This window comes from Cuculus canorus, chromosome 3 (assembly GCF_017976375.1).
Source record: "Cuculus canorus isolate bCucCan1 chromosome 3, bCucCan1.pri, whole genome shotgun sequence".
In the NCBI taxonomy this organism is placed as follows: Eukaryota; Metazoa; Chordata; class Aves; order Cuculiformes; family Cuculidae; genus Cuculus; species Cuculus canorus.
In genome coordinates this window covers 38,569,569-38,596,382 of record NC_071403.1, presented here as the reverse complement: position 1 = coordinate 38,596,382, position 26,814 = coordinate 38,569,569, and the positions used below count along the sequence as shown (strand labels likewise).

General features: G+C 37.5%; 1 protein-coding gene across 2 annotated transcripts in view; it reads right to left on the bottom strand.

The window, feature by feature from the left end:
• The window catches only part of NKAIN2 (sodium/potassium transporting ATPase interacting 2), a 549,645-nt gene that overhangs the window by 281,869 nt on the left and 240,962 nt on the right, over positions 1-26,814 (bottom strand). For both annotated transcript variants that reach the window (XR_008449322.1, XM_054063607.1), the window contains exon 2: positions 18,849-18,986. Coding sequence is in view for 1 of the 2 variants with exons in the window: in XM_054063607.1 (XP_053919582.1) it covers positions 18,849-18,986 (138 nt within the window). In the remaining variant the exon portion in view is untranslated. The remainder of the gene's footprint in view (positions 1-18,848; positions 18,987-26,814) is intronic.

Below are 26,814 nucleotides of genomic sequence, written 5' to 3'. Positions count from 1 at the left end.
TTGCTTTGAGGATCAGAAAATTTTACACTAACATGTAGAAAAGTTCCTTTTTCTTTTAGGAATAGTTGCTATTTTGAAATCATGAGGCACAAATACGGATAGACTTCCTATAAAGAAAGAAATAATTGCTGATAACATTAAACAATTTGGGAAAATATTCATACACTTTACAGTAAATAGCCTACATAAGTTGCTAAGCTTGCACTTCTTCATATTTAGAGATATTTTTAATTTGCTTTTTATAAGTTTATTCTTCTCTGTCCTATTTGATCAAGTATCACTTAAATAAAAAAAGAACTTGTAAAATCTGTCTTAGCCCTACTAATCTTTTTAGCATTTTAATTTGCCTACCATGTAGTTCCTTTTTCTGAAAGACCATTTGAGCATTTTTATAAAGAACTTCTGAACTGTTCACTGGTCACACAACTATCATCTTTACAACCATTTTTCAGATGACTGGCATGTGCTTTACGTTACTGCAATGTTTTTCTATCTCTACTTATAGATGATAAAATCAGGTATGGAATAGCCATCCCTTTGTATCCCAATGAAGCAGGAATAGCAGAAAAGAACATGAGATTGATTATTTTAATAAACTGATCTTTTGAAGAGAGGCACAACCACTCATAATAAACAAATAAAGCATGATAAGAAAGAATTTTTAAAATAGTTAGATAGATATCTTTCCAATGAGTAACTTCTGTGAAATAATTTTGAGTGCAGGTAATTTCTGGTTTTTCAAACTACCATTGTGGAGTTGGTTGAATTGCCAATACAAGTTCATTCAGGAGCTCAGAGTTGGTGTCCATGTAACATATTCACAAGGCATGTTAGTGCAACTGCAAATTTTGAGAAAAGCCTGGGTTCTCCTTGAGTAACTCTATAGCAAGTTTGCATTACTTTTAAGTGTGATTCTTGCATGAAAGCCAATGTGCTTTACAAAAGTATTTTTCTTCTTTTGAAAGGTGGGATTCTGTTTACCCTTGTCTGAGTGTGCCGAACAGCAACTGGATTGCCAAGAGGCCTATGCAGCCCCTGAGTGATGGCCAAGACAACGAGGATACCTGGCACCAGCAGAGTATGGGTGTTAGCGCCAGCTGGAGCTCAGGATCACTCTGGTGACACAGAGAGAGAAAAATCCAACTCCTGAAGACAATTAAAAAATCATCATTGATTACAATGTTGCCAGCAGTTACTTGGCAACTCTGTTTCCCAGATGGCAAAAAGGAATAAATCTGAGCATCTCTTCTTCTTTCCCACTAGGGAAATGAAGACTCGTCTTATGGGTAAAGCAACGTTGTATCTAAAATCTCCATTCATTGTCATACCTGAACATAGCAACACTACCCTGAGTTAATTAAACTTCTGTAGTTCCTACAGACTTTCAGTGATAGGTTTGTACAGGAATCCTCCTCCTCTACAGTCACTTTTTAAAGTGCACTGGAGTCCAAGTAACAGCATACAAGGGTTAAAACTTATTTTCATGATCATTTTGCTAGGTATTATGTCGTCTAACATACAAACTTAATATTCAAGTCCAAAAAGGATGTTGGTGACTGTGCTTCAGACATTGCAGTCATATTATTTAACTTTCTTATAACTTCCAGCCTATATTAATTATTGTTTTTTCACATCAGGCTTAAGACACAAAAATTAAATACATGTATTTAAAGTTCATACAGCAACAATTTTTCTTAACCAATGGTTACTGTATTTTTATGTGTAAATTCTCCAGAGTAGAATTGTTTATTTACAATTTTGTACAGTGTATGCCTCTTCTTAGATCAGCCCTCTCAATGTTCTTTAGTCAACAACACGAGGTCCCTTTTTTTTTTTTTCCCCTCCCTAGCCTTTTGTGAGTTCAGAGTAGACTGGATTTTCTTTCCATTTTGCATTTTGATTGACCTTGTACATTTTTGCACTTTGATTAGACATTGCGTCTATTAAACTAAAATACTGTGGTAAATCTAACTCTTACGCAGTACCTTAAATAAACCTAAATAGCAGCTTTAGATCTCTGGAAAATATATGCAGGTTTGTTTATTCGTGGTCTTATACGAGCTTAAATGTACTGTTGACTAGTGCCCATTTTCAGACTTTTTGTGGCCATAAATAAAACTATATATTTTTAGAACCAGTTATGCCAGAATTCAGTTACCCAGCAGTAAAAAGTCAGTGTCAATAAAGTAATCTCAAAAGAGATTTCTGGCACAGAAATAGTGATATATCTTAGAAACAGACACATATCACAAAAGACTGCTTATTCACACTCTGTCAATACTTATGTTAATTTAACAATGACATCTTTATGAGGGCAAAGCACTGTCAATCAACCTAAGACGTGTAGGCAAAACCCCTAATATTGCTAGTAATTAAATTTATTACAAGGATAAGTCTCTCCAGACTCAGGAATTGGTTCTAAAGTTTTACAGAATAGAGTATAGGAAGAAGAAATCCAAAATTGTCTTAACTAGCACAGTGAACAGTGTACAACCCAGAACCATAGTACCTTCTACATAACCAAAAACTTTTCAAATCTATGAACTGTATCTCAACAAGACTAAAGACAGAAGACTGCTTCTTGTTTCACAGCAAGCAGAAGTAGTGAGTAGGTAAAACCAAACTCGTAAGTAAAACTAGTGATGCAGTTGTTTAACACTAAATTTCAAACAGGAACATGCTCCTGAGGAGAAGCATAATCAAGGTGAAAAATGGAGAGTAGCCAGTGCCACAGGCTAGGAGTAACTTCTTGGCTTGTATACATGGTAGAAAAGTTTTGGAGATTGCTTTAGAGATAGACTAGAAATGCCAAACTTCTTAACAGCAAACAATTAAAACAAATTATGCAGTCTTAAAATTTTCAGATTTATCAGTGTTCTGAAACATTTTAGGAAGAAAAAATGGCTTGAAATAATTGTGCTTATTTAAGCATCAGTTACAGAACGCTATCATAGAATCATAGAATGGTGTGATTTGGAAGGGACCTTAAAGAACATCTACTTTCACCCCCTGTGCTGTGAGAACGAACACCTTCCTCTAGATCATGTTGTTCAAAGCCTCATCCAGCCTGGCCACCAGGGATGGGGCTTCTATGACTACTCTGGGCAATCTGTTCCAGTGTTTCACCACCCTCACAGTGAAAAATTTCTTCCTAATATCTAATCTAAATCTACCCTCTTTCATCTTAAAACTGTTACTCCTCATTCTGTCACTACACTCCCTGATAAAGAACCCCTCTCCAGCTTTCCTGTTGCCCTCTTTTAAGTACTGGAAGGCTGCTATAAGGTGTCCCAGGAGCCTTCTCTACTCTAGGCTAAGCAAGCCAAACTCTCAGCCTGACCTCGTATGGGAGGTGCTCCAGCCTTCTGATGATCTTCATACCCCCCTCTGGACCCATTTGAAAAGTGTTATGTCCTTCTTGTGCTGAGGACTCTAGAATTGAGCATAGTAGTCAGTGAGGTCTCACAAGAGCAGAGTAGAGGAGGCGAATCGCCTCAGCCTGCTGGTCGTACTTCTTTTGATGTGGCCCAGGATATGTTTGGCTTTTTGGGCTGCAAGTAGACACTGAAATTCTCATCCACCAGCACCTCCAAGTCCTCTTCAGGGTTGCTCTCAATCCAATCTCTGCCCAGCCTGTATTGGTGTTTTGGATTGTTCCAGTCCAGGTGCAGGACCTTGCACTTGGCCTTGTTGAATTCATGAGGTTCACACAGGCTTATCTGTCAAGCCTCTCAAGGTCCCTTGGGATGTCATCCCTTCCCTCCAGCATGTTGACCATGCCACACTTTGCTGTCATTGGCAAACTTCCTTGCTGCTGAACAACACCGGTCCCAATACCAACCCCTGTGGAAAGCCACACATAACCAGAGTGTACTTATACACTGAGCTGCTTTGAGTGTGACCAGCCAGCCAATTCCATATCCACTGAGTGGTCCACCTGTCAAATCCATGTCTTTCCAATTTAGAGACAAGCGTGTCGTGCAGGACAGCATCAAATGTTTTCCACAAGTCCAGGTAGATGATATCGGCTGCTCTTCCCTTATTCCCTGTAGCCCTGTTGTAGAAGGCCACCACATTAATCAAGCATGATTCACCCTTAGTGAAGCCTTGTTGGTTGTCACCTTATTTTCCGTGTGCCTTAACATAGTTTCCAGGAGGATCTGCTCCATGATCTTTCTGGGCGGAGAGGTTAGACGGAACAGCTTATAGTTCCCCAGGTCTTTCTTTTGTACTTTTGAAAAAATAGGAGTTATGTTTCCCCTTTTCCAGACAGTAGAAACTTCACCAGACTGCCATGACTTCTCAAATATGATGGACAGTGGCTTAGTAACTTCACCCTCCAGTTTGCTTGCGATCCATGGATGCATCTAATAAGGTTCCACAGGCTTGTGCACCTTAAGGTTCCTTAGATGGTCTTAAACCCAATCCTCTCCTGCAGTGGGCACTTCTTCAATCTCCCAGTTCCTGTCTTTGCCTTCTGCGACTTGGGTGGTGTGAAGACTGAGGCAAAAAAAAAAAAATTGTGCAGTACCTCATCCTTCACCATATGCTGGTTAATCAGGTGTCCCATTTCCTTCTGGAGAGGGCCCACATTCTCCCCTGACTTCCTTTTATCACTAACATACCTACAGAAGTTTTCCTTGTTGTCCTTGACATTCTTGGCCAGATTCAATTCTATCAGGGCTTTAACTTTCCTAAACTGATCTCTGGCTGTTCAGACAGTTTCTCTGTATTCCTTCCAAGCTACCTGCCCCTGCTTCCACCCTCTGTCACCTTCCTTTTTGTGTTTAAGTTTATCTAGGAGTTCCTTGTTTATCCATGCAGGCATGTGTTCCTTGTTCCTTGTTTATGCCATCTTGGCATATTTACCTGACTTTCTCTTTGTTGGGATACATGGCTGGTGAGTTCAGAGGAGGCGATCCTTGAATATTAACCAACTTTCTTGGGCTCCTCTCCCCTCCAGGGCTTTTTCCCATGGTATCCTACAAAGCAGATCCTTTAACAAATTTTTTTGTGCAAGGACAAATACCTAAGCTCTTCCCAAAACTGATGATTTCATTGACATGGAAACTTTCATAGTTATTTCTATTAAATGCTGTATTTTTCTGGCTGGACAGTAAATTCATGACAACTAAATGTTCATTTTTTCCAACTCATGAATAAAAACAGAAACATTCATTGGTTTCAGAGCAGAAGCACCACAGAATCTTGAAGTGGCTTACTGGCTAAATAAAGCAGCATGCTTAGAAGTAAAATTTTTATTGATATGCAAAAATCTGTTCCTAGAGGAATTTATAATTCAAATCATACTTGCTGACTTCACAAAACATGACATGCTAATTCACTATGATCTTTATTATTTTCAATTTATTTATCCAAAAGTTTATGTAATATGAATGTATGTAGCATTAACATCTATACCTAAGTACACATAAACACTCGCAAAAAGACCTGCAAATAAACAGTGTCCTTGACAGATAAATTATAGAAACAGAGAGGAGCAGAAAGTTTGAAACATGTTTACCAGTGCATTTTAGAGCTCTGCTCATTGTTTATCCTGCTTTTCAGTGTCATTCAGAAAATGTATCTTCACTAGTAATGATACTCATAGTGACAGGCAAAGCTTGAAAACTGTAATGTGTCCCTTTTCTTGCAGAGCTTCAAGATTTGAAAATGATAATGAAAACATTAAAAACTGAAAAATGTTAAGTACAGATGGAAAGAGACATCTCTGAGGTTCTGAAACTGAAATCTGTGACAAGATTTACAGAATTATTTTTATGTAGATATATATTCAGAAGAGAAAAAAAAAAGCCATTTTTGGAATCTAATGGAAGAAAAGCATCTCCATCTTCTCTCAAAACTGGAAATTGTGATTTGTGAATTAATAGGATAGTCTAGCTCTGTGTGATTCTCAATACACCTCTCCCAAAGCATAACCTCAGGGCCATACAAAACTGACAAAAGACGAGAATCAGTCACATTGCCCTAGGAAAAAAAAAAAAAAACCAAAACAAAACGATAAAGACAGACTGCAGGTATTGGGAGGTAATCCTGTGCAGAGATATAAAACAACTGCTACTATAGGTAGCCTCGGTTGAATGACTGAGTCAAATGAGAACTGAGTTTCAGTGCAGTGTATTGGTATGCATTGCAATTCAGACTTTAATTACTTTAAAACAGACAGATTCGTTTTAGCTACACATAGTACAATGTTATTTTAAATATACATATGGAGATTGGTGGCTGAATTTAGGTGAACAGAGTAGAGGCAGACATAAACAAATATACAGAAGGAGCCAGAAGAGCAGTACAGAGCTGTTGTGTGTGACTGTACTCTCTTACAAGCTCTGAACCTGCAGCCCGTTGTAAGAAGAGGCAGCAGAACAGAGGAATGTGAGCTTCAGATAGGCAGTTTAGACTAGAGGCAATGTTTTCTGATCTTTTCTAATGCTTAACTCACTGTGGTATAAACTGTTAGTTAAAATATATTAATGCTTTCCTGGAAAGAGTGCAACTGGAGTTTCTGGCCGCCATCATAATGGCCACTGAGTACGACAAAAGAGTTATCACAGAGAGAGACTGAGGCATCATCAGAATTCTCCCTCAGTGAGAGAGATACTGTCCAAAGATTGATTTATTATTGCTTTTTCTAACAGAAATATTCCACACTGTTAAGTAGCTGTGGTCCCAATCTTTATTCCTAGATTTTACTGAGAGCTGGGGACACCTCTGTGTTGGCGGAATGCAGTGGATAAAGCACTGGCTTGTAACTTGAGAAAAATGGCTTCACATGTTGATCTGTGACAGTGTTTCCTCTGATACTAAAGACAATATTTCAGTCTTGTAGAGTTTCAGTTCTCACTTTTCAAAGCAGTGAAGTGACACTTCAGCAGTATGACACAAGGACAGACATTAAAACCTTTGAGGGGGACAGATATCCCATGAACACATGCTATAAGCATGTACAAGATTAAAAGATAGAACTATAACCTCTTAGACAAGCAAATGCCAGTAATTGATATATGCCAGCTAGAAAAAATACTAAATAAAAGTGGAAATTGAAACTGACAGGTGTAGAAGCAACCGTGGGAGATACAAGGAAATCCAATGATTCTAGATAAAGAGAAATATTTGGCATTGAACTACAGAGGACGTCTAAAAGCAGAGGAAACAGTACTTTATCCTTGCCTGAGTTTAATTATCTCTATCTGGCCAGAGTTATTTGGTGTTTGAGAGAATTTTTATACTTTCAACTGCCGTTTGGGTAGTGATAGCAAAACCCATGGATTGTGTCACTAATCTCCTTTTTTGAACACCTATTGAAACCTTATCACCTAAGTTCTTCATTCTCCATACTTTTCATAGTATTTAAACTACAAAGTGCTAATTAGACACTATTTTAATAGAAAGGCTCTTGTCCTTAAAAAACCCAAACAAAACACAAAATCAACACCCACTTCCCCAAAATATCACCACCAAAAAACTGTAGAATAAAGATTACTTGTCATTATAGTGACATACCAGAGGATTTATTCTACAGAAAGAGAAAATTAAACTTAGAACTACGTGTTTTGGCATGCCAGTTAGTTTTGGCACTCTGTTAGCAAGCTCTCTGGTTTGAATGAAAAGAAAATATCATATTTGTTATTTGTTATTAGCAGTTCTGCATAGGTCTATAGTCTTCAGTGGAGTCTCCCTGGAAAGCCATCTTCCTTTTCTGTGGAATGGATGAGGATCAGACATTTTGAATAGCTACTTCTTAAATGTAAATAGAATTCATTGAAAGGGGATAGAAAGCATTAGGAAAGGATGAATGTAGCTGAATTCTACACCAATTTAATCTGCTATGAAACTGGTGACTAAGGTTTTAAATTAAAAATATCAGACAGCTTCATGCACTGAACAGGTTCTGCATAAAATTTCCTGGAAATACATGCTGTAGTTCACTCTATGATATAAATGATAATCTTTCATCTTCTAACACTCAACATATCTACCACTTTTAAAACAGTGTTAGCTAAGCGTTTTAAAAATATTTTTTAGAGTGGAAACTTAAAAATCACCCTGAAAATTAATGAAAATCCATCTCAACCTAAGAGAAAAGAAAACTCCAAGCAGAACTGTTGTTGAAGTGAACTCTGTCCTGGAGACCTGTCCAGTGTGTTTTTCATGATATTTTCTGAAAACATCCCAAATTAATTTCAGAGATTCAAATAGATTTCTTACTCAAATAAATGAAAGGAGTTTCTTGTACTTTCAAAATGTTTACTATTTTAAAAAAGCCTCTTGGAGTCTCACAACTTCACACTCAATTACCTACAATGAACCCCAGAGGGCTGGTATATTTTTCTTTTTAGAACTCTGTATTCTGACAGTAGGGGACTTCTGAAAAAGTAATGTCCTATACAAAACTTAAAGGAATCAGAGACTTAGGATCTCTTAATGGGGATAATTTCCTTTTTAAGCCTTGACTAGTTTTCTGATGAACAGCGGGTATTTTTTCCATTGTGCATCCCTGGAGCTGGCAGACTAACTGTCGGGGTACTCTTTAATCTTGAAAGAATATTTTATGCTTTCTTAAGAAGAAGTTGGGTCAGGTTTTCTGAATACAGAAGAAATTTCCTTTTCATAATTTCCTTTACATTAATCCTTCTGTACCTTAGTGCTTCACACCTTCATCTTCCAGTGAAGAGAACAGATGAAAGTAGTCAGACATTTTCTATCAAAAAAGAAAAAAAATTACTTCGTGTGATCTTCATTTTTAATACTATGAAAATCTTAAAGTCAAGAGCCAAAAAAGGCAGAAAATGCCAGTGAAATTTACTGTAGGCTACCTTCTTTCATCCACTTCCATACAGTCAAGACAGATGCACTCTGTATAATACTGTACTGGAAGTGACTCTCTAACGCATTTGCCCAAGGCTGAATCTCAAGGGCTGGAGAACTGGAGATCTGTTGAGATCTCTTGCAAGCTACCAAAATATTTCTAAAAAAGGTAAAAATCAAACGCCCAGTGTAATTGAAGCCTAGCTTTCTGTACTGATTGTCAGGTAAAGAAGCAGACCATCTCTTTTAAACTGATATTTAACAATCTATCAGTAAGCTAACCAATAAGCACAAAGAAAGAATAAATTTTGGACCACTGGAATACTTAAGGTTTTCTTTGTTCAACTTCTATGTGTGTGTGCAAGTCGTCAGACTCAAAATTTGGATTAGTCAAACTGCTACAACTATGACACTGAGCAGCTAGCAATTCAGTAACTCCTACTCCATTAATATTCCTCTCCAAAACATAAGAAAGGCAAGATTCAATTTCAAAAGTAAACTGCTGACCCTGTCCCTTTAACTATAAATGAAAGCACATTTAAATCTGCAACATACTAAAATCTAATCTTTTAACACAACGGCAGCAAAAGCACACTATAGAACAGTATATTTACCTATGAATTGAAATACCTTTCAGCAAATGTGGTTTAATGTTTAAGAAGGTTTAATGCTTAAGAAGGGCATTCTTCTACATACCTCCCTACCGATTTTTCACAGCATCTGCCAGAAGTGAGCAAAACTCTCCAATAATGTAGCAGTTAGCAGAGTTTACAAAGGTCATGCTGATGGATGTAGCATCCAGTAATGAAAGGACAGACTTTAAATAGAACTTCAAACTCTTCTGTGACATCCAAATTCATATAAGTAATCTGTTGCAAGAATTTTTAAGAGAAAAATTTGTAATAAAATGCTCTTGTTGCAAGTATTTTTGAACATGGTTGTATTTCATAGAACACTGACAAGATCTGAAAGAGGATGACTGAGAAGGCGACCAGAACAAAGTATCTTTTTAGGAAGATCCTTTAAGAAGGTGAGCTTCGACAAACAGCAAGAATCCCTCAACTAAAATATTTCATATAAATACTGTAATGAAAAGAATGTTAATGATATTGAATTCTTATTATGGAAAATGCTAAGGAGAATGCGTGTTACTATTCACGGCACGGAAAGTATTTCATGAAAGTGCCCCTATGCAGTAATTACTGTACCATAATATACCAGTGCTTCATTTAGCATCGATTTATCTGGCATAATGAAAATTAAACTATGAATGAAACTTGGGGTTAATTCAGGGTCGAGGTGGATTCTCCAGCACTGTAATAGTTTTAATTCATGTTGTGATTTGGAGCTTTACCGGAATGTCTCCAAAATGGTTCTGCAATACTCATTTTGAAGGTTTACTAGTGGTCGTTTAAGTTTTCAATTTCTATTCTGTATCTTTTTGTTTGTCCCCATACTCTTGGTCATGCACTTTGTTCTTCAAAACTTTTTCTTACTGCTATGCAATCTTATGCTGTATTCTAATTTTTGTAATTTTCTTCTTTGATTTACTTATAATCATAGAATCATAGAATCATTGGGCTGAAAAAGACCTCAGAGATCATCAGCCCTAACCGTACCTGTCCACTACCAAATCATGTCCCCAAGCACCTCATCTACCCACCTTCTAATCACCTCCGGGGGTGGTGACTCAACCACCTCTCTGGGCAGCCTGTGCCAGTGCTTGATAACAATTTCTGTGAAGAAATTTTTCCTAATGTTCAATCTAAACTTCCCCTGATGCAGCTTTAGTCCATTCCTTCTTGTCCTATCACCTATCACTTGGGAGAAGAGACCACCACCCACCTCTCTGCGCTCTCCTTTTAGGTAGCTTAGAGAGCAAAAACATCTCCCCCCAGCCTCCTCTTCTCCAGGCTAAACAGCCCAAGTTCCGAAAGCTGCTCCTTGTAAGATTTGTTCTCCAGCCCTTTCACCAGTTTCATCGCTCTTCTCTATCCACACTCCAGGACCTCAAAGTCTTTCTTATAGCAAGAGGCCCAAAGCCGAATACAGTGTTCAAGGTGCTGAGTACAGAGGGAGAATCACTTCCCTGGTCCTGCTAGCCACATTGTTTCTGATACAAGCCAAGATGCTTTTGGCCTTCTTGGTCTCCTGGGCACATTGCTGACTCATGTTCAGACAGCTGTTGACCAACACCCCCAGGTCCTTCTCTGCCAGGCAGCTTTCTAGCCAGTCTTCCCCAAGCCTGTAGCGCTGCATGGGATTGTTCTGTCCCAAGTGCAGGACTCTGCACTTGTCCTTGTTAAAACTCATCCCATTGATCTCAGCTTATCAATCCAGCCTGTTCAGATCCCTTTGCAGAGCCTCCCTACCCTCCAGCAGATCAACACTTCCTCTCAGTTTCATGTCATCTGCAAATTTGCTAAGGGTGCATTCGATCCCCTCATCTAGGTCATTGATAAAGATATTGAACAGGACTGGACCCAGCACCAAGCTCTGGGGAATACCACTTGTGACTGGCCTCTGGATGGATTTAACTTCATTTATCATCACTCTTTGGGCCTGGCCATAAAGACATTTTTTAACCCAATAGAGGGTACGCCTGTCCAGGCCAGCGGTAGCCTTCTCAAGTAGCATACTGCAAGATACTGTGTCAAAGGCTTTACTTTACACTACATCCAGAGCCTTTCCCTCATCCATGAAGGGGGTCACCTTGTCTTAAAAGGTGACCAGGTTAGTTTGGCAGGATCTGCCTTTCATAAATCCATGCTGAGTGGGCCTGATCACCTGGTTGTCCTGTATGTGCAGTGAGATGGCATCCAAGATGACCTGTTCCATGACCTTCCCTGGCATCGAGATCATATTGACAGTTCTGTAGTTTCCTGGATCCTCTCTCCAGCCCTTCTTATAAATGGGGGTAATATCTGCCAGCATCCAGTCCAATGGAACTTCTCCTAGAATTGAGAATTCTGTCATCTCGTGATCACTATGACCCAGGCGTCTTCCAGCTATCACGTCTCCCACAAGTCCTTCTCTGTTTGCAAACAGCAGGTCCAGCAGGGCACCTTCTCTAGTCAGCTTGCTCACCAATTGTGTTAGGAAGTTGTCTTCCACACACTCCAGAAACCTCCTAGACTTTTTCCATTCTGCTGTATTATACTTCCAGCAGACATCTGGTAAGTTGAAGTCTCCCACAAGGACAAGGGCTAGCAATCGTGAGACTTCTGCCAGTCACAAACTACTTCATCAGACAAGAACTCTCAGAGCCACGTTTATTTCAGTTAACCATCTGTATTAAGTAGCCATATGACACACTCTTTCTCCTCTGCTTTGTCTCCTTTTTAATTTGAGTGTCTCTGGTGATACTAAACTATGATGAAGATTTTATTTCCCATTTTTCAACAAGATGAGGATTGGTAATAACTGTTTGTTCCTTGATATTTCCTGAGGCACAGTGACCACTCATATTGCAGTCACCATTATTTGATGACTCAAATATAATTATATCTTAACAAACTCATCTGATTTACTTTCAACTGAAGGTAAATTCTCTATGTGATTAATTTTTAATCAACAGTCCCCCAAATAAAATGAGTAAGCATTGAGGAACTATTTTGCTAAGTTTGGCCTGACTAAACATTTGTTCTATTTACGTGTACACAGAGCTTTCCATAATGACTGCTTTGTGAGATGCTGTTATCTCCTTATTCTTCTATATGCTTGTATTTTCTGAATATTTTTGATCTTTCTGATTTAAAATGTAATGGTAGTGTGTTTATATTATTGTGACTTGAAAGTACTGGATGAGTGCCTCCACTTATTCCTCCCCCAAATATAAGAACTTCTTTACACACATGCACTACCCAAATAAAATAACTATTCTGTTCTCCCTAATTAAGGCACACAGTCACTACAAAAATGCTTAGTTTCTATAATTCTAGTATTTGGGAAAATTATTCTGTCATTATTCTCTTTTATTGCTTGTCATTGAGACACCTCTTTTTTGTTCTGTTTTAAGTTTTCCAGTGGGTATATATACATTTGGATCACCTCTGACTTTTTAGCCATTGCTTAAGTTTTTACTGACACATACAACCTCTGCAATCCCACACTTCTTGGTTTTGATCCAGACTTCATGTACTGAAATACAAATAAACTTGCATCATTAAATTTTCAACCTGACTGAAACCAATAAATCCTGGAAATTTTACACTGAGAACAGCATGTATAACAAAAAATGTTTCCTACAAGTACCATTTCCAATTTTAAGTGGATTTGCTTCAGTCTTGTTCAGCTTGCTTTCTGATTCATATTAAGCAAAGATTTTAGTAAATATAGTGACAATTTATACTAAAAAAATGAACCGTCTCTTGCTGGTGTTAGTGATATTTGCAGAAAAGAATTTCTGTTTTCTCAAACATATTTGTGCAAGAAATGTGTTTAGAGAGACTAGTCTTCTTCGAAAGATAAGTAAATATAATATCAATATATTTATATAGCCAAGGATTTTGTGTCTTAATTTACAACTAAAATTACTAGAAATCTATATTAAGTATTAGCAATATTGTATTCAGTAACTGAATGCATCGAAAGACCATAGATAGAAACCACACAATAAACATCCACATTCATTATTATCCATGTCAAACTACTGAATCAAGGAACAAACTGCGGAATATCATTATGTGCACTTGAATGACATGTTAGCAAACAAAACATCTTGCCAATGGCACATTTTGAAACAGAATCAGTATCCTGATTCACAGTCTCCTGTGACAGCTAACAGACAAAACTGCTACTAAAACATTCAAGGTCTTTGTTTACTTAATTGTACTTAAAATATTATCAGGCATCATCTCAAAATAATCATGCAGAAGATTATTTGTAATGTCCTGAAATAATCATTTGCAGTGAAAAGTTGTGTAGAGCACAGAAGTAGTTTATGCGACTGTGTGTTTCCTTCTATAAGTAAATGACTAAATTTTAGTTGCAACACAGTAAACCATTCTGTAAGTACAATTATGGTGAGTACTGAATGGATTGTTTCAGAATGGAGACAAAAGTATTTCCTGAGAAACCCCTTTAGAAAAAGCAGTCTTAGGTCGAGACTCCAAAAACATTGTGCCTCTCTGGGACCTAATAGTTTGGCAGACTGATGTTGCTGCAAGAAGCTCAGACACAAGGTAATTGGCTCTTTCTCTTTTTTAATATATATCAGCAAGTATATGTTAAGTAATGTGCCAGTAATAGTCTATCCTTTTCTCCTGGATTTAATGTGACTGGGTATTATCCTGTAAAAGATTCTTTTTGCCTTTAAAGGTTGCAGATTTGCTTTGTGTCAAACCAAGATCCCTGTTCTCTTCTGCTAGTATACAGTGGTCTGTACAAGTCCCTGTTATGTTCACTGTTATTAGGGGGTGTTACTATTATGTTTAAGAGGAGAAGAGAATAGAACAGAATAAATGAGTCCCTGGGAAAATGCTAGTAACGTTGCAAATGAATACGTAATTATGAGAAAACAATTTGTACAGTCTCCTACTATCATAGGTTTGTAACAAGGTAATTCCTTCTGGATTAAATGTTTTCTCTCTCACTGGTATTGGATTTTCACTTTATGCTCAAGACAGGAGAATTTATTCTTCAGTGAAAATGCTTTTCCATTTTTTTATCACTCTTGCTTTGTTTATAAGACTGCTCGAAAAAAACCTCCAGAACTGTAAAAAAAATCTCATTTTACTGGAACTAATTCTAGAAGAAGTAAATATAACAGGTCCATGAGGTACAAATAAGCAGTGGAAATTACAGTGGAATCTATTTTTCTCAAATTCTTATATTTCTTAATTCACTTCAAAGTATTTCTTTACTTGCTTATGGCCCTGTCATCTCCCCTAGACATTCCTTTATCTTCTTCCTATGGCAGCATGGAAACACAGTACGTAATTTCACAGTGCTAACTCTGTAGCAGTGGAGAATCATAAGTTAAGCGTCACCTGCCAGGTGGATTCCTCTGTTTGGAGAAGAAAATAACATTCAGTAAAATTGGACTTTTTGTCCTTCTTATATATTCCAAGAGTGCTTTCTAGAAACTTTAAGAGAACAGTAGAATGAGATTATCAAGGTTTTCCAAAATGCAGGAACCAGGAAAGATCAGTTTATTCAGTGGCATTTCCTTACATTTTTTCTTTCTGAGAATCACACTCGTTTGGCTGGAAGGGTCCTTTAAAAATCATCTAGTCCTATTCCCATGACATGGACAGGGATCTTTCAATAGGTCAGGTTTCTCACTGCCCTATCCACCCTGACTTTCAGTACTTCCAGGGATGGAGAATCCACAACTTCTCTGGACAACCTATTCCAGTGTCTCGTCATCCTCATTGTAAAAAATTTTCTTCCTTATGTTCAATCTAAACCTACCCACTTTTACTTTAAACCTAACACTCCTTCCCCTTGATGCTAGAGACCCTGGTAAAAAGGCTTGCTCTTTCTTTCTTGAAAATCCGCTTTATATATTGAAAAGCCACAATAAGATATTGTCTGAGTCTCTCCAGGCTCAACGACCCCAATTCTTTCAGCCTTTCTTCATAGGAGAGGTGTTCTGGCCCTCTAGCTGGTTTTGTGGCCCTCCCCTGGAACTGCTCCAACAGCTCCATGTCTTTCTTGTACTGTGGGCTGCAGAGCTGCACACAGTACTCCAACTGGGGTCTCAGGAGAGAAGAGTAGAATAGCAGAATTACCTCCCTTGACCTGCCTGTCATATTTCTTTTTATGTAGCCCAGGATATGATTGGCTTTTTGGGCTGTAAGTGCACATTGCTGGCTCATGTCCAATTCTTTGTCCCCAAGTACCCTAAGTTCTTCTCTGCGAGGCTGCTCTCAATCCATTCATTGTTTCTGTTGATATTGGGGACTGCTGTGACCCAGGTGCAGGACCTTGCACTTGGCCTTACTGAACTTCATGAGGCTCACATGGGCTCCCTCCTCAAGGGTGTAGAGCTCCCTCTGGATGATGTCCTTTCCCTCCAGCAAATCAACCACACCACTCAGCTTGGAATCATCTGCAAACTTCCTGAGGTTGCACTCAATCCCACTGTCCAAGTTGTAGATGAAGGTAGTAAATACTATTTGTCCCAGTACAGATCCTTGAGGGACACTACTCATTACTAGTTTCCACTTGGACATTGAGCCATCTTTGGATGTGAACGCCAGCCACTTCCTTATCCATCTAACAGTCCACCTGTCAAACCCATAAGTCCCCAATTTAGTGGCCAGAATTCTGTGGGGGACCATATCAAAGGCCTTAAAGATATCTAGATGGATTACATTGATAGATCTTCCCTTGTCTAGTGATGCATTTATTCCATTGTAGAAGGCCACTAGATTAGTCAGGTGATTAATAATCCATAGAACAGTGACGAACATGCACTGAGCATATAAACACAGTTGGAATCCCTTTATAGAAGGAACAGGAAGAAACTGAGCCATCAGGCAGAGTCCTACTCCAGTGAAGTGCATTGCTTTCTCTCCAGAACCCTTAATAATTTGCATCGGTATTAACTCTCAGACATTTGCATTGACGGAAGCTATGACAGCACTACTAAAAAATGCATTACATCTCTGTCATTATGGTAGCTAACCGTTGTTCCTACTGAAAACCTTATTCTCCGTTTCAGCAAAGTACTCCTAAGTAGTCCTTTCATGACTATTGTTTTTACCCACAAAAATGGCTTATTTATTAATTATTGTATATTGAAAAGACACTTCAAACAGATACTCATTCCCACCCTCAGAACAGATGTTTCACCTTGACCAGTACAATCAATTACTCATTTATTAGTTAACAGTTCAGGTTTACAAGCAAAAATGAATGTGTTCTTATCAGACTTATATTAAGATTACCCCTTCTTGTGATATTAAACTCCAACTTCTTGTCATCGTTGTCCACCACAACTCTTGCATCCTCTGTAATCTCAACTATTTGCCAAGGCTTGAAATCAAACCACCACCTATTCCCCCTCACACACACATTTCTAAACTTCCCTATGACTATTGTGAGTTCAAATGACACCACTGATTTTTGCCCAGCTCCCACAAGCTGCCTGTTCTGGATCCAGTAGAACCGAAGAAAACGAAGCAGTTCTCTTATCTCTCCCTTCAGTGACCAGTACCATTTACCCTATCCTGACTTTAGATACTCTCCAAAGAGAGGAATGTAGAAAAAAAAATTCACTGCACTTCTCTGTTGATTCAACTAAATGAAGGAAGAAATTTTCATCATTCTTTTCTTATCTAAGCAGTCTGTGACAGATGGCAGATTCAGGTGTCTCTTATAAAATCTGAGCAAGACAAACAATTTGATCTTAGATTGGTTCTATACAATTCAATGAGAGAATGCAGGGAGGCAAACTCCCACAGCCAGATGGGTTACACAGTGAGCTCTAAGAAAAGATATGTGTGAAAATTAATAGGAAGGTGTGGCATAAACAGTATTATACACAAACTCATGTGAATGGTATCTATTTATAAGGCTGATATTCCTCCCTGTTCACAATACAGTCATCATTGTAGCACGTAATTTTCTGTGCTTCCATTGAAAAGGCCATTAAAATCCAGCTTTTTCATTTAGCTCACCAAGCCAGTATATGCTCATACTCATTTTTATGCCTTGGAATATTCTTGGGATGGAACTTTTTACTCTTTCCATTTAACTGTCACTTCCTTGAATTTAGTCTTTAGGGTATTTATGTATGTATGTATGTATGTATTTATTTATTTATTTAATTTTCAAACCTTTTGTACTGGTCAAAGCACCAGAAGTAGAAGAGCTCTCCAGTTCACTTTCATGCGACTCCCAGAGTTGTGACTTGAAACAAACACACTAAAGGCTTGCAATCATTTTTTCAGCGGTGATAAGTTACGCTTTGGCATACATTAAATTGTGTGCATGCATAGAGACATTATATTTGTGGATGCATATTTTCTGCATATAAGAAATCGCAGCGATAGAAACACAGACACAAATGCTAATGTATTACTGCTGACACCACACTATTGCAATATGGATGGTAGCACATAGGTACAAAGCAAAAGTTTTATATGTCCTGAGTTACTACTGGTATATGACGGAACAATACAAGAGGAAACAGACTTTGCAGAAGTAGGTATAGATTCAGTGGAGTTATTTTCCTTTAAAATGAAAATATGGTTGTATATAGGCAATTTTTTTTGACTGCTGTCTGTCTCTGAAAAGTGTACAAGCTTTAATTGTATTAACAGTCAATTTTGATAGAAATATTTTTAGGTAAATCTATTTCTAACAAAAGGTGTTCTGAGCAATGGCTTTCAGATTTTTTCATTCTGTCCTTATAGACCTACAAATGGGGAAAAAAACCCAGAATATGAAATAACAACTTAATTAATACTGTATTGTGCCAGACCATACGGCAATACTGAGAGGTATGAGGGGTAGCTGAATAAGGAAATGAAATGGATTAAATATATAAAGGTACAAATCCTTACTTTTATTCTGGAGCCCTCAGTCCATAACATCAAACTTGCATGTCTTAGCATATTCTCATACTTCATTTTCAACTTGGACTATAATTTCTAGGAGGGATATACATAACAGATAGGCACTCCAGCAATTATAGTAGCAATAACGAGTAACTATAATAAGTCTTGGATCTGCTGGAGAGGTTCAGTGTATCAAGGACATTTATTTATTCTAGCTCTAGATCCCTGTAGTTCTGAGGATGCTGCAATGATGTAAACTGACTTCACTTCTTGAAAGCTCACACTGTCATCTTGTTTGTGATCACATTGACTTTCAAATTCTATAGGTTGTTATCATTTCATTATTGCAAGTGTCTCAAAGGCATAATAAGCAAATATAAAATATTACAGAAGAAAGCTAAAGCAAGACAAAATTTATATTTGATTTATAAGTAAAAGAGTTTGGAGTTTTGTTTTTTTTTTTTTTTTTAACGTGCACATCAAAATAAGTAAATAAAATGAAATACTCACTCCTGTTATGTAACGAGGTCTATATTGGATGGTTCCAAATAAGCCAAGTATGACTATAATAATGTGTATAAAATTTGCCAGAATGGGTGCCCACTGATAACCAAGGAAGTCAAATATCTGCCTCTCGAGCACAGAAACCTATGATTAAAAAGCAAAAGCATAAATAGATTAGAACAGACCAGAAAATATCTACTAGGGCATTTCCCCTTCCATACCCAAGATAATCGCCCTGAGTTAAAAAAGTACTTCAGTCAGCAGTAAAATGAGATGACTTTGCAATGTTTCACCCTCTTGTTTTAATGAAACCTGCATTTCTCCCAGACAGTTTACAGAGTTATGTTCAGTTAGCTAAAATATTCATGTGGGCAATTCTACTGGGATACCAAACTGTTCGCTAGGATGGTATGTTTGCAGGAGGAGAAAGACAAATCATTTTGTTATATACACCAGCAAATGCTATAGCATTCTAGAGTATTGATGCTGAAAATAAGTGGCAGGCTTATGACATTTTCTCAACTACTTTGTTTCCATTCATAAACACCACCCTTCTGCCTAGTCCTGCCTCTTTGCTTCCATTTTTTCTCTAACTTTTATTTCCCTCTTCTCTCTGTCTCAAGCTATCTTGTCTGTGGGATTTTATCTGTAACTAAATGCATGCAACTTCTTGACCTGTTTCTGCTGATAATGACTCTAGTTTACCTCTTCTCAGTAAGAAACATCAGCAAAAGTATAAACTGTTACCCAAGACTCTAGATTCTTAATTTAAAAAAGTGACCAGAAGGACAATCTTGGGCTCTTGATGTCTGTCTGCAGGCAATATCATTCCAAGCAGATAGATCAGAAAGTAGAAATACCGCATTCCTAACAGTACCAGTAGAAACCACTTCAAAATTCAAATAGTTGGTGTCCCTTAACTTGTGTCCAGACATTATATCAAAATACAGCACTGTACCCCAACCCATAGGCAGAATGGCATGTTTCAATAAACATATTGATGTGAGTAATAGAAGGCAATATAATAGTGAAGTAAACTTAGATGGAAAGGGCAAGGAGTTTCTTTGGCACCGTTCCAACAATTTCACTAACTGGATTGGTGAATAGACGAATTCCATGAAAATGTGAATAATAAAAAAAATAAAAATAATAGTAATAGTAATAATAACTATAACAACACCTACACCACATGCACAAAAGAAAGAAAGAAAGAGCAGGCTTTTTCTTTATAAAGTTTCATTAAATGACAAGTCACTATTTACTCTGTTTGTATTATACTGTGAATTAGTTGAATTAGGTATACCCGCTACACACTCCATTTATTTAAAAACCAACATATTTGGAGATCAAGTACTAAATGATTAATTAACTACTGTTCACCATTGGTTTTGCATGGTATAGCTAAGGGAGAGTTTTTCAGTTTTCACACTGCAGTCCATTGCCACATCAACAATTTCTTTTTGAAATTAAGAAAGAAAAGTTGCCATTAAAAAGACAGCCCACACTAGACCAACACTGCAAATGTCAAGAGTGTTAATTATATAGTATTTACTGGAATGTGTTGAATGTATAAATAGGGTTTGTAAAAATAACCCTAGGGAAGTTTGTTAACATATCATTTTGAATTTGAATGTTGAAGGTTTCATGTCAACAACTGAATTCCTCTCTACATCAAAGATTCCTTTCCCACATCTTATATTCAGTCTTGGTATTGTGCCTTGACTTTATTTTACAGCAGAAAGAGATTATGGCCCTACATCATCCAACACCTTAATGAACAGATTTGTGCTATCCTACAACTCTCCCTAGCAAAACAACATCATAGAAGAGTTCCCAGAATCCCAAGACCTATTATTCTGACAGTGACAATGTGATAAAGAAAATAAAGGAAGGCCAACCTGTATTAGGAACTTCATGAAATCTGAGACTCCTTGTACTTCTAAGATTATCATTAAGAAATATTTCCTTGACTATTGACGTAGTCATTTACAAAAAAAAAGACCAACATGTGGCATAAAGTAGTGTTATGTAGGTCTGTCTGAAGTCTATTAGAGGTATCAGCAGAAAACCTGCTATATCTTAAGCACTGTTAAACAGGTAACAAAAGGAAAAATCTCACTCTGATCACAGAGTTCTTATTTTTGTCAGCTGAACAAAGAGTGAATGACAATAGCAAAACAGTAGCAAAAAGAGTCTAGACGGTACAAGCTTCTAGTATAGTATTGGTAGAGATTCAGCAAGAAAAATATACAGGGGATAATGCAAATCATTCAACCAGTAGGAAAATATACAATTAAATACACCAATTATAGAGGAACATTGCAGCACGGTAGTTAACTATGTAAAAAAGTATAAAATCTCAAAACTCTTGCTGTAACTTTAGGTTGAAAGGAAACTGCATTATCAAGTGCCAAGCACATTTTTTGTGTGGATTATGCATTTTTGGGTTTTTTTTGTAAATGATGCAATGGTTCTACCTAAACTTGCATATGGGGCTATGCTGGATAAATAGTTATTCTCTACAAATCTTCACTTCCCAAGGGGATAAATCCACACCACTTAGAATCATAGCATCATAGAACCATAGAACAGTTTGGGTTGGAAGGGACATTAAAGATCATATAGTTACAACCTCCCTGCCATGGGCAGGGACATCTGACTAGATCAGGCTGCCCAAGGCCCCATCCAACCTGGCCTTGAACATTCCCAGCTTCCCTGGGCAACATGTGCCAGTGCCTCTCCACTCTCGTGGTGAAGAAATTCCTCTTTATGTCTAGTCTAAATCTGCCCCTCTCCAGTTTATACCCATTCCCCCTAGTCCTATCAGTACAAGCCTTTATGAATAGCCCCTCTCCAGCTTTCCTGTAGCCCCTTCAGGTACCGGAATGTCACTATAAGATCTCCTCGGAGCCTTCTCTTTTCCAGGCTGAACAACCCCAACTCTCTCAGCCTGCCCTTGTGTGGGAGGTGCCCCAACCCTCCGATCATCTTTGTAGTCTAAATCTGCCCCTCTACAGTTTATACCCATTGCCCCTCTTCCTATCACTACAAGCCTTTGTAAACATCACTACAAGCCTTTGTAAACACTTCTGTCCCTATGTATCTGCCTCACATTTGTCATAGGTAGACTTGCTATTAGACTTCTGTCAAGTTCAAGGAATTAGCACTGTGTGGGGACTGCTGGATATATGAAATGGCAGCATTCTGGTAGGCTGTGCAGTGATAAAATGCTGTGGAAACGCAGCTGCTGTTTCTTAGAAGATCAGACTACCACAGCAAGGTACATCACAGATTTATCAAGTGGAAAATATAGGACAGAACTAGATCTTTATTCCCACTTCCTGAAGAGATGAAGGTGGAGAGAAAATAAAAACAACCTACAAACAAACAGAGAACAAGATGGACTTACTAAACGTGGTTGCTCTAAAAAACCCTCATTAAATCTCATTTGGTCTACGTTTCTAAAAGGGGAAAAGTTAAAAGTAGGACAAAGTACTGACAAAATCTATTAAAAAACAGTATTATGTAGGTTCCTCCTCTTCCACAGATGCCATAATCATAAGGGATTTCCTTACATAGCAAGAGAAAGTATAGACCTGATTTTGAAAGATTTTTTTTCCCTTTATTTTAAGAAGTTAAAAATTTTGGTTAAACAACTGCACTTCCTTCTCCAAATCATATCTACAAGCTTCAAATGCTTAATGATGTTTCAAGGACATTACAGAGAGGAAAAAAAAAAGAAAGAAAGAAATATTAATCTTAAAACTCCAGGAACAGATAAAGAGTTGTCCATTTTCTTTCTTCTTCTGGAAACTAGAGTTTAAAGAGAGAACAGGAAAGAGGAAAAATGGATGCTTTGGATGAAAATGTACAGTATGGTAAGAAAAGAAAAATATGTTTCAATTCAACTTAATTCTAATAATACAGTCAACCCAAACTGTAGGGTTATGGAGACTTCATTCCTAGCATCAGAAAATTAACATCTACCGCATCAGCTTCTTAGGCTTCCAAATAAACAAAACATCACAGGCGGATTATCATATATAATCACTGATAAAATTATAGAAGAGTTAAGTGTAATTACATTGAACCATTTTTACCCATGCATTATTTTTTCCAGGCTTCTGCTAACAGTTTTAAAAATAAATACAAAATAAAATCAGCCTGTATACTGTCAGTCTCAAACTATTGCCAGATCCTTGTCAGAAGGTGATTGTTAATAGGTTAACAGTGTTACTGACCTTGAGGGATCTAAGAATTGAATTTCCAGAGGATAAAGAAAACTATTTGGAGACGATTCTTAAAGTATATTATTGGACTAGAATTTCAGAAAGGAACCACAAAGGAGAAACCAGTCAAAAGATGATTTATAACACAAACTCCAAAATGGAAAATGACAAAGTGCCTCTCCTCGGAAAGCTCCTTGAGAAGAAACTCAATCACGACAACTTCACAATGAAACAGAATCAAAACTTTGCATTGATATAAATTAAAGTGCACACAGACACACAGACACACACATGGGTATGTATAATTCCCACCATCCAGGGCCCCTGGACAGCACACAGAGCACAGAGGCATCCAGTACACTGGGACCTGTGCCAGAGTCACAGTCAGCTGATGGTCTCACCAGCTGAGTCATGGCAACAGGCTCTCATTTCACTCCAAAGCAAGAAGAGTACTACCTTAAATTGCAGTGAAGGAGAATTAAGCAACCACAGTCTATATCGCAGTGCAGGCTAAGAATGAGCTACAGAAATTAAGCTCTAATCTGTAACTCATTAAGTCCCCTCAGCTCAATTGTGTTGCATCAGATCCCACAGCTTCTAATCACTAGCTTCTGCTTTAAAGTTAGACATATAGTTTAAGGACTTTCAGTCAGTTCTATAGCATAGAAAGTTGAAAGAAGTGTGCAATAAATAGAAGCATTTTGGGGCTGTGCCTTATGAAAGAATTCTAATGCTAAAGTCTACGTGCATCACATACAACATCCCCAGTTAACCCTCCCCCAGCACTTCCACAATTTTGAGGCAGAATTCATATATTTGTGGCATTCCTTAGAGAACTTAATTTAAATTTTCATCAAAATTTCAGATAGTATCCTGAGATAGAGAGCCCAGTTACTCAAAGAATTCACCACGGTTACCCAGCAAAAAAACCCAGAATAATGTTTTGAAAGTCAAATCCATAGACTATACATCCATACATCTGTGAGCGTGCATGTGCATATGAGTCAAGTCCTTTACTGTGAGACAGCAGGGAAAGGAAAAAAGATTTGCATTTTTTGTAAGAAGGAAGGCAAAACTAAAATGAGGTTCTGTGAAGAGCTGTGGACACACTGGGGTTCTTGGTGTATCTAATAAAAACCAATACAACCACAAGGAATTCAAGTTAAAATCAAGAAGGAATTATTTTCCATGTGTCCATTGGTTCCTCAACAGAACCACAAAAATAAAACCAAGACCCTGTCCTTAATCCGTTTGATGCTGCTGAGAGACGGAATAGGCTTTCACTCTACTTGATAAGAAGGTAATCATAGCTTTGAAAAATCCTGTGTAGGACCACATCCCTGCATCATATTGTGTACAAGTGGATTTCTGCTGTGACCTGCTGAGGACAACATGGCTCTCCATGGGTACAGAGTATATTCTAAGTCTCAGCTACTGCTTTCTCTAACTGAACATAGTAATAATAAAAAGCTGGTAAATATAAGCTTTCTACAGTAGGTTTTCTGTTATGTAGTAATAAGGAGCAGAACTGTTATCTAATAACACTTTAGTTATTCTTTCTCATGACATTAAAATATGAAAGAGCTTAGTCAAAGCTGAGCTGGTGAAGCTGACAGGTGGGTTTTAAAAAAAAATATTTACTCTGCACTGAATATATCATATATTATTAACATTTATAAACATTTAGACTCCACCATACCTACATGGAGACCCAGTGACTCAAACAATAACAAAATCAAAACCCTGTCTTCCAAGTACTTCCTCGAAAGATTCACACCTTTTGTGTGTGCAGGCAGGAAATTGCTGACAAAATGCTTGACCAACAATTTCTATTCTTGCAAAATACTTTCTCAACGCAAGTTACGACACATGAATATCGAGGAAAGAAATAAACGGCAGCAAAAAAAATTGAGGGAGGTCCCTAATTTTACACTAGTCATAGAACAGAATCATAGAATCATTTAGGTTGGAAAAGACCTTTAACATCATTGAGTTCAATGGTAAATCTAACACTGCCAAATCCATCACTAAACCATGTCCCTACGTGCCACATCTACTTGTCTTTTAAATACCTCCAGGGATGGTGATTCAACCACTTCCCTGGGCAGCCTGTTGCAGTGCTTGACAGCCTTTTCAGTGAAGAAATTTTTGATTTGGTATTTGTAATACTTCCTCCTAAAATTATTTTTAGAATAAACTCATAGGAACTATATTGCTAAAATTATGATAAAAGCCTAATTAAATAAGTGTTGCACCTAAGTCATGTAAAATTTTGAAATCCAGAGCAAATAATTGAATTCATGGCAATATTTAACACAGCTACACAGACCTGTACATATATATAGTTGTCTCAGACATTTGTAGCTTTTTTTTTTTTCACTGTAAAAGACCCAATTCATCTTTGCTGAAAACTCAAAATAAAAAAAAAAAATCAGAATTGGTGAGGTATAGTAGATTTCCATACCCTTGAAACCAGGAGAGTATTCCAGTTCATTTTTCTTCAGAGCAAAGTATTATATTTAAGTGGATACATGATTCCAATGACTAGCTTAAGTGGATTGGGGTCTTAAGTTCATGCTACCATTTATATTCCAAATTATAACATCATGTTACAGCTTTTTTTTTTTTTTAAGTGAACGTGCATGTGTGTATGTTTTTGGAATAACAAGTTTCTTATTTCTGGCTGACCAACAGTAACGAGACTTATATATGTATCAGAACCACATCCTTTCACATGCCTGAAAGAAAATTTGAAAAATTAATCTCACGTAAGCTGTTTTACCCATGAAACAGCATTTCAGCTACAGGAGGAATTTAAGTAATAATAACTTAGAGGTGCTAAGAGTTTTAATCCCTGTAAAGTATTTTATTTCCCATTCATGACTACTTGTAATAACAATTTGTGCATTATTTTGTCATATCTGTACTCCACTAAAACCAGGAATATAAGGACTGAATGACCACAGAATTGGTTCAGACTCAAACTGATAATTTGAGTCAAGTCATCTTATTCATCTTTACCTTAAAACCAAGGTACTGTTATAACACAAAATACTGAACTGTCAGGTCCCAGCTAGGAGTGTAATGAGCATTTAGTAAAACTGCTCATGTGTTTTTTAGGAACATTCAAAATCAGAGGAGCTGCACACACAATCAAATGAACAAATAAGCAAAATTCTTTATTAAGAAAGTATTAGTCACAGAAGATAGAATATATAAGCACATTTTGATAGACTTTCTTAGATGTGATTTTTACTTGTAGAAAGGCCAGATTTACAGCACGCAGGCGTGTATCACAGAGGCAGAGATGTGAGAGCTGCCTCTTCCCACAGTGCTTCCGAAACTAGAAAGTGCACAGCAAGACATGGCTGACATCTCTTGGTGTGATAGCTCAGACTTGGGAGAAGTATAGCGACATAGTGCCTCAGCTATAGGACTCTGCCACAAAAGCTGTGCCTATTTACAGATGTAAGCATAAGATAGGACCAAGGATACAAGGATCAAGTGATTATGAAATCACTTAAACGTACTGGGAACCTAGTGTTTGCTGGAGGCAGTGCTCTGCATTGGTACCTTCATATGACTACCTGATAGAGTCAGGTAGGTCATGAGCATGATGTGGGGTTTGATGCTTATTTTGCTCATGTCAAAACTCTGCACAGACAGCCTAGCTGTGACTATGGCCAAAGGAAGTATTGTGACAAACAGGTTAGTGGCCGTTGGTGGGAATAAGTTTAAACACT